Below are 22,611 nucleotides of genomic sequence, written 5' to 3' on the forward strand. Positions count from 1 at the left end.
AACAAACTCTGCTCATATAACATTTAGCACAGTGAAGCAACAAGACAACAAGAGTGGAGTGGGACTTGAAGCTTGGCCCTTAGGAGATTTACATTTTCTTAGCATAACATATTGTGTTTATCTTTGATCTTTAATAAACAGGCTAAATACTTTCCCTTCCAAATAAAACATTTTCAGAGCTTAAAGTAGTTTGAAAACTGCATTGTTTACATCACGTTTACTGGTTAGCAGTCTTCTTCACTGCCTTTTATGGGTGTTTTGCAGTGGAATAGTGTGAAACTAGTAACAGAACAATGTATTACACTCATGTAAACTCATGCACATACATGTAAATCCTTGTGAAAATGCAAATGATACAAACAAATAGTGCTACTAGTGGCCAAAAACTCCACAGGCTTCTTTCAACAGCACAACGGGTCCTCCCAAGTGTTGAGAGTTGTAAAGGACAGACAGCTTAAATGTCTGATGGGCAAAAAAATGTATCAAGGTTCAGATATACACAGTCTGACGTTCTCCAGTTAGCAGCACACCACGCAAGCAGACGGCATGTCTCCTAGCAACAGCGGCTCTCAGATATAAGTGAACCACTGACATGAGAAACACCCACTCACACTCACACACATTAGAAACTGTCTCACAAAAATGCCCCAAAACAGCTGTTTGTTTGTTTGCTGTTTGTTTTGCCGCTAGTCATGTATCTATTGTTGTTGTTGTTGCTGTTCTGCTTCTCCTCCCCCCCACCCCCTACCCCCCTCTCTCTCTCAACCAAACTGGTCAAGGCAGATGGCCGCCTACCGAGAGCCGGGTTCTGCTTGAGGTTTCTACCCGTTAAAGGGGAGTTTTTCCTTACCGCTGTCACCAAGTGCTGCTCATGGGGGAATTGTTGGGTCTCTGTAAATTAAAGAGTTTGGTCTAGACCTGCTCTATGTGAAAAGCACCCTGAGATGACTTTTTTTATGATTTGGTGCTATGTAAATAAAATTTAATCGAATTGAATAATACAAATATAACTATATAATTATTAAAACCATACAAATATTTTAAAAAAGGAAGATCCTTTCATTCTAAGAGCCTCTGCTGCTGAAGCAGAAGGAAAACAAACGCTCTCTTTCCCGTAGCTTCCCTCTGTACGTACAGGTCAAGATCCACATGCTCTAAACCTGTGACCTCAGCCTGCAACACATGCAACCACTGACATGTGCAGCTGGTCGGCTCTCCCGGTCTCCTCCACAGAGGGAGTCCTGGGCTATCTGGAGGACAGCAGTGGAAAAAAAAAAAAAAAAAAAAGGAGGACTGAGGGGCTGAGAGATGCAGGGGGGCTGCAGGGGACAAGGGTTTAGGTGGGGGGACAGGGAGCCTCCGTCTAATGCCTCCATGGTTTGTCAAGGGGAGGGGAAAAGGGGCGTCACCGTGGCTCACAGCTTAATTACTTCAAGCAACAGTAAGTGTCTCACTGGTAATGGCAGGAAGACAGAGGGAGGTCAGGCTCTGGGAGGAAGAGAGACAGACTCTACAGAGTAATAAGCGTGATAGAACAGGCTCTCTGAGTTTAGGACTCATCACTTGACAAAAGGTGGAAAAGTCCTCTGCTGCACATGATTGAATTTACAAGAGGAAAGCTTTGGCTGTTTGTTGCTTCTGCTTGATTGGACAATTAAGGACATCATCACAATTGGACAGTTTACCTTGCTGTCTCTACAGACAGAGGACTGATTCTGACAGCAGGTGAAGGAAATAATATGAAGACAAAGTAACGGACAAATAGAGGGAAATGTGGAATGACTCTGACTGGTGAGGACTTGCAGTCACACTTGCCAGGAAGGCAAAGTAAATAAAGACACGGAGACAAGTGGAGGTGAGTGAGGCAATAATCTGACCTGACATTTTCATTTCATCTGCATCATACTGCATATATATGTATTTATTTCAAGTTTTCCCCTCTCTTCAAGGATGCTAACATCAACTCTGTATTGTGCATCATTCCTCAGCAAGACAGATGTTGTATCTTAAAATGATCTCCATTTGAAGTTTAAGTTCTGTGGGTTTCAACAAAGTTTTGCTGCACAGCATGAGTTTTTAAAAAGTGTTCAACTTCCAGGGACTGTCCTCTCATCAATGACTATTCTGCTAGTAGAGAGATTCCACATAAATTCATTTAGTAAAAGTGTATCAGGTGATTTTGTGCAGCCAGTAGTAACACTGGAGCTGTTCTTCACAAATTCATTCACAAAGTTTTACACTGAACTGTTTAATCTCATAATCAGTTTGATTCAATCAACTCATCAGTGTTACTACTTTATAAGTTTCATGCCAGACCAACTTAAATTATCTAGTTATCACTTTCTGAACCTTTTCAGAAGTTACACAGTGCATGATCCAATTCAATTTACTCATCACGTTTGGGACCACTGTTAGCCTATTAACATACTTTCCAGCATGCATATTATTGAGGTTAAAAGCCTCTTTTTTTCTAATTTGAAGACATGGTGAGGCTTGCTCTGTGTATTTTTTATAAATGTGACTCATTAACAAAGCAAACGATGCTGTAAAATGTAAATACTCCCTCATAAGATTTCATATGAATGTGTCATCACTGATCCTATTTTCAGTTTCTTGACACTGTTTTACTGGTGGTGAAAAAATAAACAGAACTGGATATCAAGCCTCAACTAACTCTCACCTTCAATCATCTTCAATTCAGTTTAGCTGACTCAGCGAGTGTTTACTTTGGAACGACTAAAGAGCAAAATTGGACAGCATTTTTACTTCTAGTTCAATTTTAACTCAACTTGAAAGCAGCCTGGTCAGTCTTTTTTTATTTGCTGGAACTATTGAAGTGTTTTTTTTTTACAGCGTGCGTAACAGAAGCTCACTATAAATCCACTGGCTGACAGAAGAAATGCAGGTGCAGCTGGGACTTTGCTGAATATGATCTGGGAATGTCCACTGCTGACTTCTGGTATTTGAGAACATTGAAAAATGAGGAATTCCCCATGTGTCCCATTATTTTTTTATATTGAGGGATATGAGCAGAATGGAATAATCCATGATAGGCAGATCTTTTAGGATCGTTGACTTGCTGTGCAGAAAACTGAAGACTGGAGCCCCACAAATGTGTCATTAACTCCTCATGCAGTCATTGATATCAATACTGACTGTTATGTAAGCTGACTAGTAACAATATATGTCAGTTTGAGGTCATTCAGAAACTGTCTGAAAAAATGTCCCACTCACTATATATCTTGGTCACAATTATTTAAAGCTGCATTAATTAGTATTTTTACATTAATGATGGGTCAAACGACTGTGTGGAATGTGAAAGGTTTTGCCCGTAGCACCGAACCCACAGAGAACTATAAACAACTCTGCAGATTTGATGTTTTTCAGCTCATTGTTTTGATTTTTAACAACACTTTTCGTTGAGTCTCAGCGCTCTCATTAAGTTGGTTTCCAGTAACAGCGGGCAGCGGTTTTCAGTGGCGAAGCTCTAAAAAGCCACGGTGCACGACCTGCTCAGCACCAAATAGCAGCCAAACACAGTTAGAGACTAGCTGGTGAACATAGTGGAGCATTTAGCAGCTTTCTTTTTTAGCAGTTGCTCTCAAGAGGTCAAAAACTCAATTAATACGGGCATCATTGTATTTTGTTTCAATGCTATGATTTAAAAATGCAATGATTTTTCATATGTGCTTTTGCTGTGTGTTTTGTGTTTTACGATTTTAAAGAGTGCCATGTAAATAAACTAATTAAGACTAATTAAAGGATAGCTCTCCTCTTACAATCCACCAGTCTCATTCAGCTTGTGTTAGACAAAGGGAAAGTGAGCTGACTAATCCAGATCAACTTCTTCTTTAGGTTCTTCATTAGTCACCCGCCATCTAAACCAAATCTGCTGAATGAGGAGAGCCGGGTGTCTCCGAGGTTTGCAGAGCACCACAGGCCTGTCATGCCTTTGTAGCCAGACGCCGACGTGCGTTTGAAGCGCAGACGAGTCGCAGCCACCGGCAACTGTTCCTGCTGTGTATGCATGTGTGTGTGTGTGTGTGTGTGGGTGATCATGAATGAGAGCCAGAAACAGACACAGTGACAAAGATAGAAAGAGAGTAGCGGGAGACGAGGAGGGATAAAGCATGCGTGAAAAATTGATTAATCACTTTTGTCGCTGCTGAATGATTGTGACGTCTACCGCAGAGGACTGTGTTTGTTCTCTGTGTGGTCGTATACGTGTCTTGCTGGCACCTTTTATAAGTTTGCCTGACAGATGGTGATCTGTGTCTGGACTGATTTTATGGGGTTCATGCTGCATTTCCCAGTGACGCCCTGACACATTGTAGCTACGGAAAGGCTTTGCTACCATCTCTAGAGGTGTATGTGTATATGTGTGTGTGTGTGTGTGTGTGTGTGTGTGTGTGTGTATGAGCAGACAAAGAGGTTTGCGAGGCTTGCTGGCAGCTGAGACGTCTAGCCAAGTAATGACCACTGATAAACGTGCGCACACACATTAGCCAGTGAATAATGGTAAACACGTGTGCTTGAGCACTTTAACGCCTGGTTCACTGACAAATTACCTTTTAGTATTTATAACTGCGCTATTAGTCAGAGAGAGAGAGAAAAAAAAAGAGATTAAATAAAAAAAGTAATAAAATAAAAAAAAGTCATGTGTGATTGCCTGTTAGATTGTGATGCCTTCCTGTTGAGCTCCTCAGGCCAGGCTGGATTACTTCATGTCATGTTCAGCAGAGAGCAGGAAGTGAATTATTCATCTCCATTACAGCACAGCCTACTGCAGCGCTCTTCAAACCACCGCAATCAATCTCCTTTCAGAACATTAAGATTGAAGTGCTGGTATTACATACGCAAATACACACTTTTTTCTGCATTATTTACTTTTGTCTTTCAAATGGAGAAATGAGCCTGTAATACGTAATACGTGTAATACGCAAACTAAACACAACAGAATGATCTTCAAACGGGTCAACCAGTGATTTGAGCCTTTGACATGTCCTTTAGAACCCGACAAATACTCCACTTTTAAAAGGACACTTCACTGATTTTACGCTTGAAGTTCAAATTATTCATCATGGGGAAAACTACAGTGGCAAAGGTTCTAACATTTCCAGCAGCTCCGGAGGAGCTTTGCCAGGTATGACAAAATAATCCTGATGACGTCATCAGGGTGAAATCGGCTTGGAGACAAAACATTTGAACAGAAAGCCTGTTTTACAAACCAGAGGTGTGGAATTAAAAGAGGTATTTACCAAGTTGCATTATGGTAAATGTAGGATCCAGTGCTTTTGGAGCTTGAGCTTTGTTTTTTAAAAGTCTGTTACTTATGAGTCCATCAAAATTATGGAAGTGCAATACTGACTACTTCAATACTAATAAAATATCAGTATTCGAAAGTTAAAAAGTATGATAGTGATCCATCATTTCGATATTGTTTATTAATATAAACACACAACATAATTAGATATTTTGATAAAGCACTCTGAGGTTTGGTTATTAAAGAATTCTGATTAAGATATGTAGTGAGTGAAACATTTTACAGTGTAAAAATCAACTTGTCAGTGCTTTCTGGTGGACAAACTATGTAATGGAGACACTTGACTTTTCTGTACTGCAACTGCTTGTTACCTTTCAGCCAACATATATGCAGATACCAATCTATCTATCTGTGAGAGGATAAAACCTGCAAATAATATTGACAACTATGAACACCTAAGCATTGGTCAGGCTAGTCTATGGAGATGTTTTATGCACAAAAGCAAGTTTTTGTACTGAGCATTATGAGATTACTACCTCATAAAATCAGGATTCACAAATCAAATCAAACTGCGTGAATCCAGTTACTGTGAGGGAAGTTCAGGCATTTTAGATCCGATGCACATCAACAATCTCATGTTGGAAACAGCAGATCTTATACTGACCACTCATTAGTTCCTGAAATTAAACTGTTTTCTTCTACCTCAAGTCTTTGTGCTTTCCATTCTATAAATTGGTGAACTCACTACTCCAAAATAAAAGCATGTTCCTCTCAGACACTTTATAAAACTGTCCAACAGGAGACAAAAGCAGCCAACAACCGACCCTGCTGCTGTGTGACAGTCTGCCCCTCATCTGTCAAGACACAGTAAATGTGACAAAGAAGAGTATTTCATATGGAATAATGATCAGTTTAATAAAGTCAACACCAGCTTTGATACTGAGGATGAGCTGCAATACAACAAAAAAGGCTGCTTAAGTGTGATTAAAATGTCCTGAGAAAAAAGGAAGGAATTTAAGAATTTAATCTGTTCAATATGTGCACTAATACAGGCCATAAATGGCATTAAGAACACAGAAGAGCCTTGGATCAGCAGCAATTACAACGTGTTTCAAGCTTGGCGCTCCAGGCAGCATCATGAGGTTTATGCTGACGTGTCTCTAAAATAATGGAAACTGCAAATGTGTGTGTGTGTGTTTGTGTCATCAGTGTGTGTTTGTGTATAGATGTATATTTCACACCATCCTGTCAGCCAGGACAATCACAACTTCTTCAGAGTAACACAGCTTGAGTTCCATTGTGAGCCAGCTGTGAGACTTGTGACAATGTGATCAAATTCCTGCAATTCAAGAGTAATAAAAAGAAACTGTATGCTAATCAATGGACACTCCCATGATTTCAGTATAGTGAACATTAAAATACTCCAGTCTGCAGTGGTTGGTCAGTGGAACATGGTCATGTTATGTGAGCTATAGGCATATTTTCAGGAAGGCAAGATGCATCAGAAGACGGAGGAGCTTGGAGTGGCTCTAATGTAGTTTATACCCCCTACAATCATTCTCAGTCTGAACTTCCTGTCATGTTCATCCACTTTCCATTTCCACAACTTAATAAATGACAATTAAATTTCATTAACAACCTTGGAAATACTCAAAACAAGCTTTGCATGTGTCTATTGACAGTCGATCTCTGTCACACATTGTGTGTATCATTTCTATGCTTGCACACCAGCACCATTAAGACACGCACAATCACAGATTGTTTCCCAGCATCAGCATTCCTAAAAATCTGCAATTTCATCACATTTCCTTGCTGAATTTGCCATTTTTTCGTTTGCATGTGAAAAGAGGAAGCCTATTTTGACACGAACCAGTAGGAAGTAAGGATCAATGTCCCCACCGTCAACATAATGAGTGATAGTGGTGAATGCATATTATTTGTTATATCATTCATTCATTCACCCTACAAAAATCATAGAACTTTATACTGTGTAAATAGTTACTGTATCTGTTGCAGTTTATTTCTGCAATTAAGTAGTTAAGAGAGATTTCCTCTCTGTCCACATTTTTACAAATAACCCCTGAGGACAAACAGAATTTACTGTCCAAATGACAAATGTTGTCACAAGTGTCCAAGTGATGTAAATCTTGCCATTTGCCAATGTTCATGAGGGTCGATGGGGTGGCAAAAGACTAAACAAGTCAGGGGCAATTCATGACCTAAAAGATCTTCACAGATTATGAAGAACTGTGAAGACCAGGGAAATTAGAGAGATAACAGATTATAACAAATATGAAGCTTGTATCATTTTTGGATGAGATATGGTATGCATCCATCAGTAACAAAGAGCTCCTGGGCCATTGGGAACTGTGGAGCTGGGAATTAAAACTGAACATATGCTCTAGTTTTCTTTAGTACCTTAAAAAAAACCTGAGGTTCCAGGAAAAGTTTCCTTTTGTTGAAAGGGGGTTACGGATTATGACTCAGCCATTCAGGCCATCATAGACCAAGAGCAAAAACTATAAAACTTATGTCAGAAATACGAACACACTACAAATAAATGAATTACTGCTCACATCATGAATTAACTTATGGTCCACTTGAGTAATGAATGTGATTTACAGTCTTTCAACTTGGGAAAAACCTCAACTAGAGTATTATGGGAAAATGGATGAAGTCCACCAACAGTGACGGGGCTGGCCTGGCTGCGACAGGAGTTGGCAGAACATGTTATGATGTAGTAACTCCCATCTCCAACAACCTAAGATAACACTGATATAGTCAAGGGACATTCATTTTTGTGTTTTGTGCTATTGAACATTCCAGTGGTGTGACAGCATTTTTTATCCCAAGACCAAGAGAAACATCATCACACGGCATGCCTTTATACAAGCTTTAAACCAAGACTGGAAACAATAAAGATATTGCTTGAGCACGCCTTCTTAGTCACATACAGTACCAGTCAAAACTTTGGACACACTTTCTCATTCAAGTGAATGAGGAGTTGTGACTTTTGACCGGTACTGTATCTTGGTAAAGTGGACTGATGATTTCACTGTATGGGATCAAGTTAGGGTCAATTTAAGCGATCAAATAGTTTACAAATGACAAGTAGTAATATGGAGCAATCAAATTTGGCAGTTATCAAAGTAGAGTGTAATTGATAAAAGAACTACATTGTGCATACAGCAGAACAAAAAGCCAAGTGGTGTTCCACCAAATGAGGAAATATCTTTGGAAAAAAGTCTGTTTATCCCTCCAGTAGAGTCCCACAGCCTTAGAGAGTCTATAACAAGGAGCACTGAAGTTATTCTGGAGTCTTAGGGTCAGTTTATGCTCCATCAGAACTACTTCGTATGATGTCCAACCACGTCCGAAATCAAAAGTGTTCATAGTTGATCAGGATGGCTATACTAGAAGGCAGACTGAAAAGTTGGCCATCATAGAGACCGGGGGTTCTGAAGCAATCTGACAAGCACTTTTGACGAAGTACACTGGTAGCTAAAGACACTAAATGTTGGGTTGTTTTTTCATGTCACCCTTCATATAAAAATTGTATAGATGCAGCGCTTCTATGGCAACCCAGTCACTATGATTTATGTCCAGTACTAGTCTGTGTAGCAGGACAATTTGGAAAATAGTTCAAGAGGTGTATATGAATTCTACTATTACAATGTTTGGACACTGGATATTAAAGCCGCACTTATCAATACATGTTAAATTAACAATGATTATGTGTAATAGTTTTTCTGAAGAGCTGGTGGAGACCAAAACAGAGCTAAAAGGAGAGTGAAAGTGTGACTTTTGTCGAGTTTCCAGAACAATGACTCCAAATAAATGTTGCTGGATGTATAAATAAGCAACATGTTTGCCGAGTCAAAGTTTTCAGCTTGTTCTGTTGCTCCAAAGCTGTACCAAGTGGCCAAACAAACAAGAAAACAAAAACATAAAAAGAAATGATGTGGCTTTAAGCACCTAAAGGTTGTGACCAGGCAATATGCAAAATACAATATTTGGGATGACAACTGAGTAGCTACAAAAAATATACAATATGAAAGTAATACTGGCCTTAAAAACTCTTATTATACTATTACGTTAGTGACTGATGTGAGAATGGACTTTTACTGATGATGTCTTTCACCTCTGCCCCAGAAATCATCTTGGTTGCTGTGCAGCAGGACTGCGCTATGATTCTGCCTGTAGTGGTTTTGTTGGTGCTCCTGTTGCTCTCTGGACCAGAGTCATCTCTCCAGGGAGACACCAAGGAGATCGGGAGCAGTGATAGGATCCTGGAGAGAGAATTCATCTACACACCGCGTCAAAAACGTTCTGTGGTCGACCACAGTGCCTCCCAAACGGACAAATGCTCCTACACCTTTATTGTGCCTCAGCAGAAGAATACCGGGGCCATCTGTGTGAACTCCAAGGAGCCCGAAGCCCTGCTGGAGAATCGGGTCAATAAGCAGGAGCTGGAGCTGCTTAACAGTGAGCTGCAGAAGCAGCGACGGCAGATTGAGGCGCTGCAGCAGTTGGTAGAAGTAGATGGGGGTGTGGTCAATGAAGTCAAGCTACTGCGAAAAGAGAGCCGCAACATGAACTCCCGTGTTACGCAGCTCTACATGCAGCTGTTGCATGAGATTATCCGCAAACGGGACAATGCTCTAGAGGTGTCACAGCTGGAGACCCGTGTGCTGAACCATACAAATGAGATGGGGAGGCTAGCTTCACGCTACCGCGACCTGGAACATAAGTATCAGCATCTGTCAGCACTCGCAAGCAACCAGAGCGCTCTGCTGGTGCAGCTGGAGGAGCACTGCAAGCGGGGAGGATATTCATATGGTGTGGTGCAGGAGAGGATCCGTCCTGTCCGTCCACAGCCTCCAGTGATTGCTCAGCCTCCCCTACAAAGGCCTGTATTGTCTCCTGGAGGCTACAGACCCTTCCATCCGCCCACCTACACCCGCCACACCAACAACCCCATGACTAATGAGATACAGAATGACCAGAACTCCAAAGAATTGCCACCTCCCCTGCCCACAATGCCAAGTGCTACATACAGCTTCACAAATGAGCCCTCTGGTGAGTACATGCCCTCTCTGGCATTTTCACATCTTTTCTTAAGGTTAAATTACATACACATGATCTTAAATGACCTCAGTTAATGTCTGTTAAACTACTATGTAGCACAACAAAAGCTGAAAGTTAGCTCTCATATGATAATACAAAAATTCACATCTCTTGCTCTCAGAAGAGAAAAACAGAAGTAACTCTGCACTTAAAACTTCTTTTCTAATCGTAAATTCTTCAGCTCTGCTGTACATGAGTTGTATGGGAAGATGGTCAGACAGACACAACAGAGGAACATAAATAACTGAAAGAGGGAAGAAAACATGGCGTCAATAAAGAACAATTTATGCAACTTGATATAATATGGGAACAATATGAAATGGTATGGGAATCCCAAAGGAGAAATCATTCTGAGCAGTATTTGGCTCAGACAAATCATGCAGACCTACATTAATAGTCCTCTCTGAGGCAGGGATGATGGTGGATCTAACAGGTGGCTGCAAAAACAGATTTCATGTCCAGTCAGCCCATAGATTTTCCAGCGGGAAGGAAAGGGAGAAACTTTTCCGAAGCAAATGTCAGAATATATGATGAAAGTAAAAAGTGTATCAAAATGAATGCATTTCTGACTCTAACCAGGCTTTATTTCATGTGACTTGTATTACGTTTCTTTAAAAAAGGATGGTTTAAGTAAATGACGTATAGCTGAAAAGACTGGTCTATCAATTAATTAGTCGACTAACAGAAAATTAATCAGCAACTATTTTGATAATCAATCATTTTTCAAGACAAATGCTCAACAATGACTAGTTCACCCTTCTGCTGCTTTTCTTTATTTTATGTAATAGTGAGCTGAATGTGTTTGGCTTTTGAGCTGTTGGTTGGATATGAAGTTTATTTATTTATTTAAGAATATTGGGTTTAAGAAATTGCGACTGAACATTTTTCAGAATTCCAACATTTCAGACATAGTATTGATTTATTAATTAAGAAAATAACTGCCAGATTAAACATGATGAAAATAATCATAATGTGACTGATGTGAGGACATAACGTTTTTAGAACAAACTGATGATGGATGGAAGGATTAGCGCACAGTGGCATTTGCAGTGAGAAGGGAAGAAATTGGCAGTGAGTGTTATCAAACAACAAAACTCAAATTTTGATGATGGATGTTTCTTGAAATAACTCAAACTTGATGTATTATTTTCAATACCAGATGACCACCAGGTGATACTTGCAATTAACATTCTGTTGAGTGTAAAATGCTGTACTTTTAAAGGCAAAACTAAACTGGGAGTCTGGTGATATTCACCTTGCGCAAGCCTTTTTTTGTAAATTTAGTCTAAATAGTTATATTATTTCATATATGCATTCATTTGCAGATATGAAAGAGACACTTTCATCCTGCTTCAAATGTCTATGATCACATATGTCGTATGTGCTGTAGGTGTCATTGCAATATATTACTTGGGTTTTCCACGAGAATAAGTTTCTAAAAAAACTGACTTGTGAGTTGCCTACATTAGGCTTTTTTTTTTGCTGCAGTACAGTAGTACTCTGCTCTCTGGTCACTCACTCGCCCAGACACACTGTGGACAGGGACAGAGGGGAGCAATAAACAACTGTGGAAAATAAATAACTATATAAAATCCGATAGGACAGAATTATGGAATATATTCTATGTGACCATGTCCCTGATGCTGGACACTAATCCACATCCTCACCCTGACCTCCGCTTATGCACATACTTTACACCCTCTAGTGTTTAACCTTCACACTCACACTCACGGACACACACTTTCACAGCATTTTAGTGTTAATGCTGAAAATACAAAGTTTTCTAGCCTCCAAGGTGGACAGATGCAACCATCAACCACTGTACATAATGGAATGATGAGATCTAAATAAAGTATATTTGAAGGTATCGTCTCTTTTTTGCTCATGATAATATTTGCTGCTGCCAGCATCACAGAAACAAAGCTATGGCCTGGAAAGCATTTGTCATATTTGGCACACATAACACATGGTAAACAGTGACTTCACTTTTCCAGGGGCCCTCTTACCATATGTTTTAATATTCTATTTGATGTTGCAGTGTCTGTTAGTTGCACAGGTTGTTAGTCATCGTTCCTTTTCTACTGCAGGTCCATCCAAAGACTGTCTGGGGGCTCTGGAGAGCGGATACACTACCAGTGGCATGTACCTCCTGAAACCAGACAACAGCAACCACCTCATGCAGGTTTGGTGTGACCAGAGACACGACCCTGGTGGCTGGACTGTCATCCAGAGACGTCAGGATGGCTCTGTCAACTTTTTTAGAAACTGGGAGACGTACAAGGTACTAATGAGGATCTGATCTTAGAATTATAAGGATCTATGTGCCTTCTAGACTGTTCTGATATTCATGGCATTAAATGAAAATGACTCAGAGTCATTCTTTCCAACAAGATAAGAGTTTACAGCCACACCAGTAGCTGTGTGAGGCTGTACTTAGGCACAGCGGCACTAAATGCTTATAACAGCATGCTAACATGCTCACAATGACAATGCTTGCTGTTTAGCAGGTATAATGTTTACCATATTCACCATCTTAGTTTAGTGTGTTACTATGCTAACATTTGCTAATTAGCACTAATTACAAAGTACAGCTGATTTTAATGCCATTAGTTTAGCTTTAGTTTTAAGTAGACGAAAAGTCAGGATGATCACCAAAGTTATTACAATTCATCCTGAGGGGAACATGGATATGTGAACCAAATTTGATGGCAATCAATCTCATAGTTGTCAAGACATTTCACCCAAAACAATCAGAGGACATTCAGACCAAAATCAAACTTATGTTAAAACAACACAGAGCCTGCACACTGTAGGTGGAGGTGTGTTGCTTCAGGTACAAGTGAGACATAAAATGAGATTCAGGAAGTCCAGTTTGACAGATACATGAATTTCAAGGCTTCTCAGACACCAAAATATTGCACAGTGGTTTGTTATACTCACAGACAGGATTTTACAACTTTCATTGTGACGAGAAATACTGAGTTCACTCAGTTCAGAAAGTGCACGTACATGTATGCGATTGGCCAGCACAGTGCATTATGAAAGTTGAGCCAGATTCAACTTTTTGCCTGACAACTCTTTTGAGTTTTTTTGCCAGAGCAAAATGAGAATGAGCAGACTGCATTTTTTTATGGCTAATGTCAGTCTGAGTGGGACCTGAATATCACAGTCATGGTGGGATTGAGGGGGAGTCAGGGGTTAGGGGATCACCAAATTCATCAGGGTACATCATCTGGGAAACATGAATATCTGAATGAAATTCTGTAGATATTTTACAGGATAAGTGATCACATAAGTCATCAGGATTCATCCCTTAGGCACCAATTTCAATTGATCCAATTGTTATGTGGAGGGGAGCACTTGAACCCAAATGCAGGAGACCGTAGGCAGAGTAAAGTTGAAGAATAACTTCTTCATTCTAGGCTCGGGTGCAGGCAAAGTAAAACTGAACTAAAAAGAACTGAACAAACAGAGCAGAACAAAGGATCCAACAAAACTGAACTGAAAAAACAGAACTTAAATACAAACTGAACTAATGAAACAACAAGGAACAGGTGGCAAGACACAAGGACAGGCTGGGAGCTGATTGGCTGGGAAGACACATAGAGCAGGGCGGGGCTAACAAGACTGATGCAGGGCAGGTGTGGAGCACAGGAACACAGAAGGGAAAGGCAGAGCAAACAGAAAACCAAAAAAAAAAAAAAAAAAACAACAGAAAACTCAATATAACCATGCACAAACTGTCCCAGTACTCACATGAACACAACTAAAATAAGTCACAACGAGCACACACAGCAAAATAAACATCAGCATATATTCCTGTTAACAAAAACATGAACAATCAGTCTGCCAAGCGGAATGACCTGCATATTAAGGCTGCATGTAACAACATTAATTGAGCTAAAAGACAACTGCAGCTCTGAATAACATAACTACTGTTTCAGTTAACGTTAGCACTTAGTTCCAATGAGAGTCAATGTAGAAAGCAACAGTATCTCAAGTGGTTCTTAAATATAATGGTGGAGAGACATAAACCAGACTTGGACAGAACCATAACAACAATAGCTGCCAAAATGTCAACCTCATGGTAGCTAAAGCCCTGGGGAACATGAAGGTTTATACAAAATGTCATGGAAATCCATCTAATGGGCGTTGAGAGAATTCAGTCTGGACCAATGGAGTGGACCCCAGGACTGACTGACAGTGTCATCCTTCGAGCCAGGCCATACTGCTGGTATAGCTAAAAATTGATACAAGTCCAGATGGCTGTTGCTATGATGGTACAGGAAAGAAAATGTAACAAATGAATAATAAACTATCCTCCCTCCTCTGCCTCTAACAAAACAATTATCTTTCTAATGAGGAGCAGGAGGCCAAGGTAAAACTTTAGAAGCAAGGGTGGAGTGAAACGTACTTAAGAGTACTCCAACACTTGGGTATTTTACTTTTATTAAGTTTGGTGACACTGGATCCTACATTTCCCATAATGCAACTGGTTAGTGCCTGTCATTATACACATCCTGTCTTTCTTTCAAACTCTAGAACCTGGTTCTGCTTGAGGTTTCTTCCCGTTCAAGGGGAGTTTTTCCTTGCTGCTGTCCCCAAGTGCTGTTGGGTTTCTGTAAATTAAAGAGTACGCTCTATGTCAAAAGTGCCCTGAGATAACTTTTGTTATGAATTAGTGCTATATAAATAAAACTGAATTGAATTGAAACTCCATACCTCCAGTTTCGTAACTCAGGCTTTCCGTAATAAATTTGAGATTTTTATTTGTAGTCATCTTCAGGGTTTTTAGTGACCATGGTCTCCATTTGTTAAAATCCATTTGTGTAAGTCAGTCTTGGGCTGACTTACACAAAATAAAATAACAGTTGCATAAAGAAAGTGAAAATACTAAAACTATTATTATAAATGGATTAAAGGATGCAAAATAAGCAAGCAAACAAGATCTGCGCGAGGTCTAAAGACTGTATGCTTTCCTGTCAGCCACACCACTGGGCTGCAGCACCTGTCCTTTAAGGGAGAATCAACATTAATAAACACACAACACACACACAATACAAAGTGGCCATTATATATAAATTAAGGAAAAGAAATAAATACAAACTATGGGCTTGGCTCCTACAGGGTTATTTAATCAAATTTTAGAAAGCTTATATTAGGATATTATACAAACAATTTACAGTGCAATGAGGAAGTGCAATGTCGATGCGTGAAGCTGTTTGGATGAGTGGTTCCCGAAAAATATATAAAAATACCTCATAAATAACATTGATTTGCTTCTTCTTCTGCTCATGGAGTCAACTGAAATATGGACAGCGCCACTCTGCCATTGCAACCCACATTGTGGTCAGAGGTGGGATTACAAAACATTAAGTAATGTATTTATTTGAAGCACTAGGAGTTTAATTTAATCTTGAATAAATTAAACATGGAATTTATTACAAATTATATACATGTACAACTTAAACATTAAAAACTTTAGTTAAATCAATATTTAAAGTTCAGTTCAATAACTACAAAAAGACTAAAGGAGAAGTCTGCACAGTGGAGCAGTTAAGGGAGACCACAGCGCATATGTTCATATTGCCATGGGACCTGGCAAGCAGGAGAGGTGAAATACTGATGGAACATATCCCGGCACCCTCAGTGCCTCTGCTGATGCTCTGTTCCTCAAATACTCCTAATGGAACCCAGTGTGCTGCCGTCAACAGACATTACATCAGTTATGACATAATGGCCCAGTTTTGTAGCCATGGAGTAAAACAAAAGTTAATAGAGATACACTTTAGAAGAAAGTCCACAGTTTAAGACTGAGGTTAATAATTGTTAATGGAGCCAGTCCAGGGCTGTTCTACATGTACTTTTGATTCTGGACAACCAGATTATACAGCCTTAAAATCTGCTATTTTAATTATTATAATTAAAGAATAATAAAGAATGAGAGAGGAATGTCAGAAAGGATGACAGTATATCAGTTCACTAAAATGTTAATAATGTAATACATAGGGTTCAAAGAAATGAATACGGAAACTGAAGGACAATAATAAGACTGGAAGTTTCCTAACATGCTATTATGTAAGATCTAGCCTGTTGAGTTAATTAATAACAGCACAATCAATGTACTGTGGGTACATGCATAAGTCAGAAGAAAATAAAATATGCTCTGGGTTGCAGCTACGCAAGTGAATTGCAAACCTGTATTGATTCAAAATTAAGTGGATCTGTTCTGCTAGAAATGTGGGCGGCAGACTGAAAAACATGGCTGAAACTCCTGTGAAGACAACCTTAAGCCTTTCAATGGTTTAGTGGCTGCCTCGCTGCAGGCTGACTAGGCATCAGTGGTTGTAGCCAAACTCCTCTCCATTTCCAGACTAGCCTCTGTTCCACTTGTGTATTTCACAATCTGTTTTGTCATACAGGAAATCTTACATCAATCTTTCTTTAAAGCTGAGACATGGCATTGGCAGTTTTTAGTCATATGCTAAGCAAAATGAATATCTACTCCTGCAACACTCGCCATTTTCGCAATGCACTGAGAAACTACGACTCCCATGGGGTTTTGGGTTGAGGGTAGGAGTCATCTGAGGTAGTCTACTACTTACAGATGTGTGTTGGTTGGTTATGCATCCCACTTTATGGAAAACAGCACCAACACTTGGCAGCCCCAGCTAGTGGGCCAATTTCAGAATAATTGACAATGGTGTTGCTAAAGTAAACAGGAGCTAGATGACTAAATTCAGTAGCAATTGATCAATTTCCTCAGTGGCTATGGGCATGTGAAAGGGTGAAGGGGTGAAAGTGCCATGCGGACATAATACATGATTAATACAGTTATATCTGTGATGAAATAATTAAAACTGCCATTTAGCTCCAACAGCTGAAATCCATCTTTAACTGAACAAACTGGCAGACCAACCCAACTCATTGTGTAATAAATGAGTAATCATACGAAAAACTCAACAAAATCAAATTTATGAGATCACACCAGCAGTTGAAACCAATCCAACTGAACTACACATGCTCTCAGTGCTGCAGCCAGTGCAGTGATCTAAAGACCATGTTGTGTTTTTCAGTGACTACTGGTGGAACCCGACATTACGTAAATACAAGTGCAAGATGATACATTTTGGTGCCAAAGATTAACATCCTGCAGCCCAAAGTGAAGACATCCCAATCTGGATACTTTTCTCAGTACTTTAAACTCAGGACCGAAGCACAACGGAGTACTTCCAAATTGTCCCCCAACCAGATCTTTCCCCAACCCTCCCTCGATGAGTCAACAGGGCACTTAAAGCCAATTACACATTCACATTTGGCAGGGACAAGGACTCCCTCCTGATTTAATCCATGTGTTACGTAATTGAAGCCAGGGATTCAGACGCACAGTGAGCTCTAGTGGGGAGGATCTTAAACACGTCCTGCCATTATGCCACTGCTTGAGCCTCGTGTTCTGACATCATACCAGTGTTTCACAAATGTCTGGAAAACATGGGTGGTTTGTTGCTGGAATTTAAAGGCCATATCCAAGGGGAGGAAAAACAGCTTCTTTCTTGTAAATGATCAAATAAAATAATAACTGTGGCATTTTCTATTAATTCATGACAGTAGGAATGGATTGTTCCTGACTCATTCAATGTCTTTCTTCTACCACAGCAAGGGTTTGGAAACATTGATGGTGAATACTGGTTAGGCCTAGAGAACATCTACTGGCTGACTAACCAGGGCATCTACAAGCTGCTGGTGACCCTGGAAGACTGGACTGGACGCAAGACCTTTGCAGAGTATGCCAGCTTCCGCATCGAGTCTGAGGCCGACTTCTATAGGCTGCGGGTGGGCCGATACCATGGCAACGCTGGAGACTCTCTTACCTGGCACAATGGCAAGCAGTTTACCACACTGGACAGAGACCATGATGTCTACACAGGTGAGTGGAATGTAGTGCAAGAAAAGGCAAATCATAACTGTTGCTGGGCTTTTGTTTGCAAGAACTGCAGATGTTTTGGTATCTGATTCAATTAATCCCACACAGTTGCATCAGTGAACCCAACTTTTTACTGTATATGCCATTCCTCTCATTGAATGAGGGTGAGTAAATCATACCTGTCTGTATTCAGGGTTGAGTTATGCACCCACAATGGTGAGTTGATACAGACACTGCCCTTTGACAGACTGGTGACATGTCCATGGTATAAGTTGCCTCTCACTGAATATCTTGGGATAGATCCAGCCCCACGCCACCATGCACAGGAAAAGCAGGTATGATGGATGGATACAGAAAGTGGACATACAGATATAAAGTACAAAGCACTTAAAAAGCTATGAATGTTTGGTAGCGTTTCCAAAAAACAGAGGTGTGTCTTGAGTTAATCAATATTCAAAGTGAAAGGTAAAAATTAGTCAAAACAGCCAAACCCATATATTTAACCAGCATTCCCTATGCGCTACTGAAGCATCCATCCATTCATACAAACTGTCGATTCTCATAACCTGCTCTTCGTAAAGGACAGCAGGGTCATCAGTGTAGATTCCCTTAACGCTATTGTTTGGACCTCATATAGTAGCTACACTGATAAGGATTTGTCAGAAGGTGTCCGTCTCAGCTCAGCAGATGACATTAAAAGCTGAAGTGCTGGACTTATGCCTCTCCTTTCTGCCAGTGAGAGTAATTACAAAAGCACCGTTGACATATGCTTACATCATAGGCTCTGTAGCCTATTCCGTTGCTACTGTTGGGGCTATAAAACAGTGGATAAATCATTTTGAGCGTCACACAACCCTCATAAAATGACTTGTTTTACTATCAGAATTTGATCCATTCGGTCCAATAACATTTGGGTAGTCTAGAAAAGCTGTGCAATCAAATTATTTTATCCTCATTCAAATTAGCAGAGAGTTAACTGGAAGTTAGCAGGCTCGGCTGGCAGAAGTCTCTGGGGCGCATGCTCTGCCCCCACAGCATGCACAGTATGCATTCATCCAAACCCAACCAGATTAAAAAGTCTGGTATACTGTGAAATACAGAGAGATTTATCTGGTGGTGATAGGCTTAATCAGCATTGTGTGAACTTGTTTGGCAAGGACTTGAATGTAACTGACGTTCATTTATATGTAAAAGTTCCAAACTGCAGGTTTAATCTTGTCCTGGGTTCCCAAAGACACCATGAATTTACTGTTGTGTCATATAAACTCCAGCCAGAAGCTGTTCCAGAGAAATTGTCAGAATTGTTCAACCTGAAATTCACATCAGTTTAATGTACAATCATAAGCAAAAGCACCTATATACTGTATAATATACTGTATATATATACTGTATAATATACTGCATATATATATAATAATATATATGCAGTGTTTCTTGCAGTTCTGTTTTTTGAAAAAGTGATACTCAGCAACCTATAAATGTTACTGTTTAAAATGATTCTCTACTTTCAGAAGATTACTGCAGCAATTTGGCAAATTGAATTTGGCATTCAATAAACCACTTCACCCATATTCAGTGTCTGCTCGTTCAAAATGTGTCCAAATGCCCATGTTCTGTTCTTCCTCTATGACTGTCGATATGCATGCAGAACATAAACATTTGTATGCATTCAGAGGTTCAGAGGCAGTATTGCAGTAATGAGGTAACTGTTCTGGCTGTGATGAAAAAATACAAAAATGACAATTATGCAGGAATCTTATGAAAATAACTGATTAATGATGAATCCTAACCCTGACCCTGAAGAAGACCAAATCAACTTTATACCAGTGAGTCTGATTTGATTCTATGTGTCTCCAGGTAACTGTGCCCACTACCAGAAGGGAGGATGGTGGTATAATGCCTGTGCTCATTCCAACCTGAACGGCGTGTGGTACCGTGGTGGGCATTACCGCAGCCGCTACCAGGATGGCGTCTACTGGGCCGAGTTCAGGGGAGGGGCTTATTCTCTGAAGAAAGTGACCATGATGATAAGACCCAATGCAAACACCTTCCATTAACATTTCAGAACAGATTTTCCTGGACAAGCAATTCCTCCAAAGGGATTCCACTTCTATATCACAAAAACAGGCATCCTTGATTTGAACTTCGCACACAGTCTTCGCTTTTTTCTGTTGGCTGCTTTACATTCTTAATGTCTCTTCAAATTGTGCTTTTTAAAATTTTATTCCCTCTACAGGTTTAGGTTTTACTTATCTTGTTGGACTTATAAAGCATCATTGCGCACAAATCAACATAATCACACAGACATACATTAAGTGGCTGTAACACCTTATCCCTGTCTCTTTCTCTGTGTGCTTTTGTTGATTTGTTTATTTTGTTGGTGTGCACAACTTCAATAAGTAAAATATAGTACAAAACTTACAGCAAGATTGTTTTGATATGTACAGAGTAAAAATCCACATTGCTTTCATTCTATATCACTGTAAAATATCAACACAAGAATGTATATCCAGAGATCAGAACTGCCAACTGGCAATAAACTCTTGCTTCATGTTACCATTGGTGCTTATATGTATAATATAGACTGAGACCAGTTCTAAAGGAGAGAAATCCAGCTATTTATTTTGATACAATTTTCTGGAAGATTTTCAGTAAATCTGTCTAATTTGTAACCATCATTTCCTTTCTAACTCTTTTGCTTCTTAATTTCTTCTAATATTTGGATATGATCATAGTTTTGGATCAAAGGTCAACTGACTGCTAAGTACTGTATGTGACCAAAATACAAAGTTTAAAAGGTCAACTTTTCTTGAATCTAAACAACAGAGACTGTAGACTAAACAGCTATCACTGAATACACTAAGCTATTCTATAATGCTTGTTGTGTCTTTATAGTGAGATTAGAAGTTGCAAGACAAACCGTTGTTGTTGCCACTAATGGTGCAGAAACAGCCCTTTCTTCTCATATCCTGATCAACCATTGATACTGTTCAAATGTATCAAATTACTGTGCATTTATGTGTTTTTGAAGGATGATGCTAATGTTTTGGTACTGAAGATTCTGATACTCAATATTTTGTGGCACTACTCATTAACTTTACTGTATTTAACCATTTTATGCTCAGAAAAGTATCCGTGTTTACATAGATCTTCCATTCTATACACAGATAGCAGATAGCCTGGCTCAAAGTTCAAAAATGCACCCCACACATCTAAAGATCTCTGATTAACCCAGCGCATCTTGTTTCTTTAATTCTTACATAACAAGAAATGTAAAATCACCAATTTGAGGTTTAAAGGAGAGTTAGGTGCTGGAACTATTTTTTGGTGACCAATAGCAAAGCACAGTGCCAGTTTGTTGCATCAGAGTCTTGTTGTCACGGTGAGGTTACCATGTTTGGTACCATTGTGTCTGTGCAGAGACAAAAAAAACAAACTGACAACCCGTGGTGTAGCTGGAACACAGAAGTACTGGGCAAATGGATTGTTGTTAGCCAATTGTTGTTAGCCAATAAAAGCCAATAAAAAAAAGTTCAAACACATAACTCTGCCTAAAACCACAAACTGATTTTACACATCTGTTTGTGTACAGCTTAAATAAATGAGACACAACATGTTAATCAGTGAGCTTTAGAGGTGTTGGTTGGTGAGTGTTTGAACTTTGGACAGAGCCAAGCTAGCTGTTTCCCCCTGCCTCTAGCCTTTATGCTAAGCTAGACTCACCACATCCTGATTCTTGCTCCGTACATCTTGAACTATTTGTCACCAGCTCCAAAACAAAGACCCACCACATCTATTTAATGTTGACGTTGTGAATTACATTACAGCATTGACAAAAACATTTAACAAAAAATTTGCAGGTGTTCCAGGAAAAAGTAGCTACACTACACTACTCGGTTCAGTGTGTGTATAACTCAGTCATTCCCTCTACCCACCAAAGGTTTCTGATCTGTTGAAAAGATCGGTCACTGTATTAGTGTGCAGATACAGTATGTACCAGGTGCTCTGTGTATATATATGCTGTTTCCTTAAGAGTATTTTTATAGTCTGTATGTTATCGATCTTGCAATAAACTATGTACAGCTCTGCTTGTCTTTCCAGTGACCTCATTTCAATTAGTTCCACTTTTTTAACGATTCATTTAATTTGCTTGAACCAGAGATACTAATTACGCTTCCTTCCTTCACAAGGAAGCAACTTAAACCAAGTTCAATCTTTCATCCATCTGGACTACTATCACACATTCCATTAACAGAGATGAGAGAAGTACTCTGATATCATATGAGTCCAGAAAACC

General features: G+C 39.6%; 2 protein-coding genes across 3 annotated transcripts in view; one reads left to right on the forward strand and one right to left on the reverse strand.

Annotated features, from left to right (window-relative positions):
• LOC122968979 (ras-specific guanine nucleotide-releasing factor RalGPS1-like) overlaps positions 1-22,611 on the reverse strand; it is a 121,396-nt gene that overhangs the window by 56,601 nt on the left and 42,184 nt on the right. The window lies entirely within an intron of this gene.
• LOC122968980 (angiopoietin-related protein 2-like) lies at positions 1,433-22,402 on the forward strand. Its single transcript, XM_044334534.1, has 5 exons — positions 1,433-1,855; positions 9,416-10,342; positions 12,478-12,671; positions 18,047-18,317; positions 20,172-22,402. The coding sequence occupies exons 2-5, from the start codon at positions 9,451-9,453 to the stop codon at positions 20,369-20,371; spliced, it is 1,557 nt and encodes a 518-aa protein (XP_044190469.1). The 5' UTR covers positions 1,433-1,855; positions 9,416-9,450; the 3' UTR covers positions 20,372-22,402.

The sequence above is a fragment of the Thunnus albacares genome, chromosome 18 (genome assembly GCF_914725855.1).
Source record: "Thunnus albacares chromosome 18, fThuAlb1.1, whole genome shotgun sequence".
NCBI lineage: Eukaryota > Metazoa > Chordata > Actinopteri > Scombriformes > Scombridae > Thunnus > Thunnus albacares.

What these genes read in the sequence shown, in the direction of transcription:
- LOC122968980 (XM_044334534.1), top strand. Translation starts at nt 9,451, where the DNA reads ATGATTCTGCCTGTAGTGGTTTTGTTGGTGCTCCTGTTGCTCTCTGGA. An exon ending in CTTCACAAATGAGCCCTCTG is followed by an intron (nt 10,343 to 12,477) that starts GTGAGTACATGC and finishes TTTCTACTGCAG; the next exon opens with GTCCATCCAAAGACTGTCTG. An exon ending in GAAACTGGGAGACGTACAAG is followed by an intron (nt 12,672 to 18,046) that starts GTACTAATGAGG and finishes CTTCTACCACAG; the next exon opens with CAAGGGTTTGGAAACATTGA.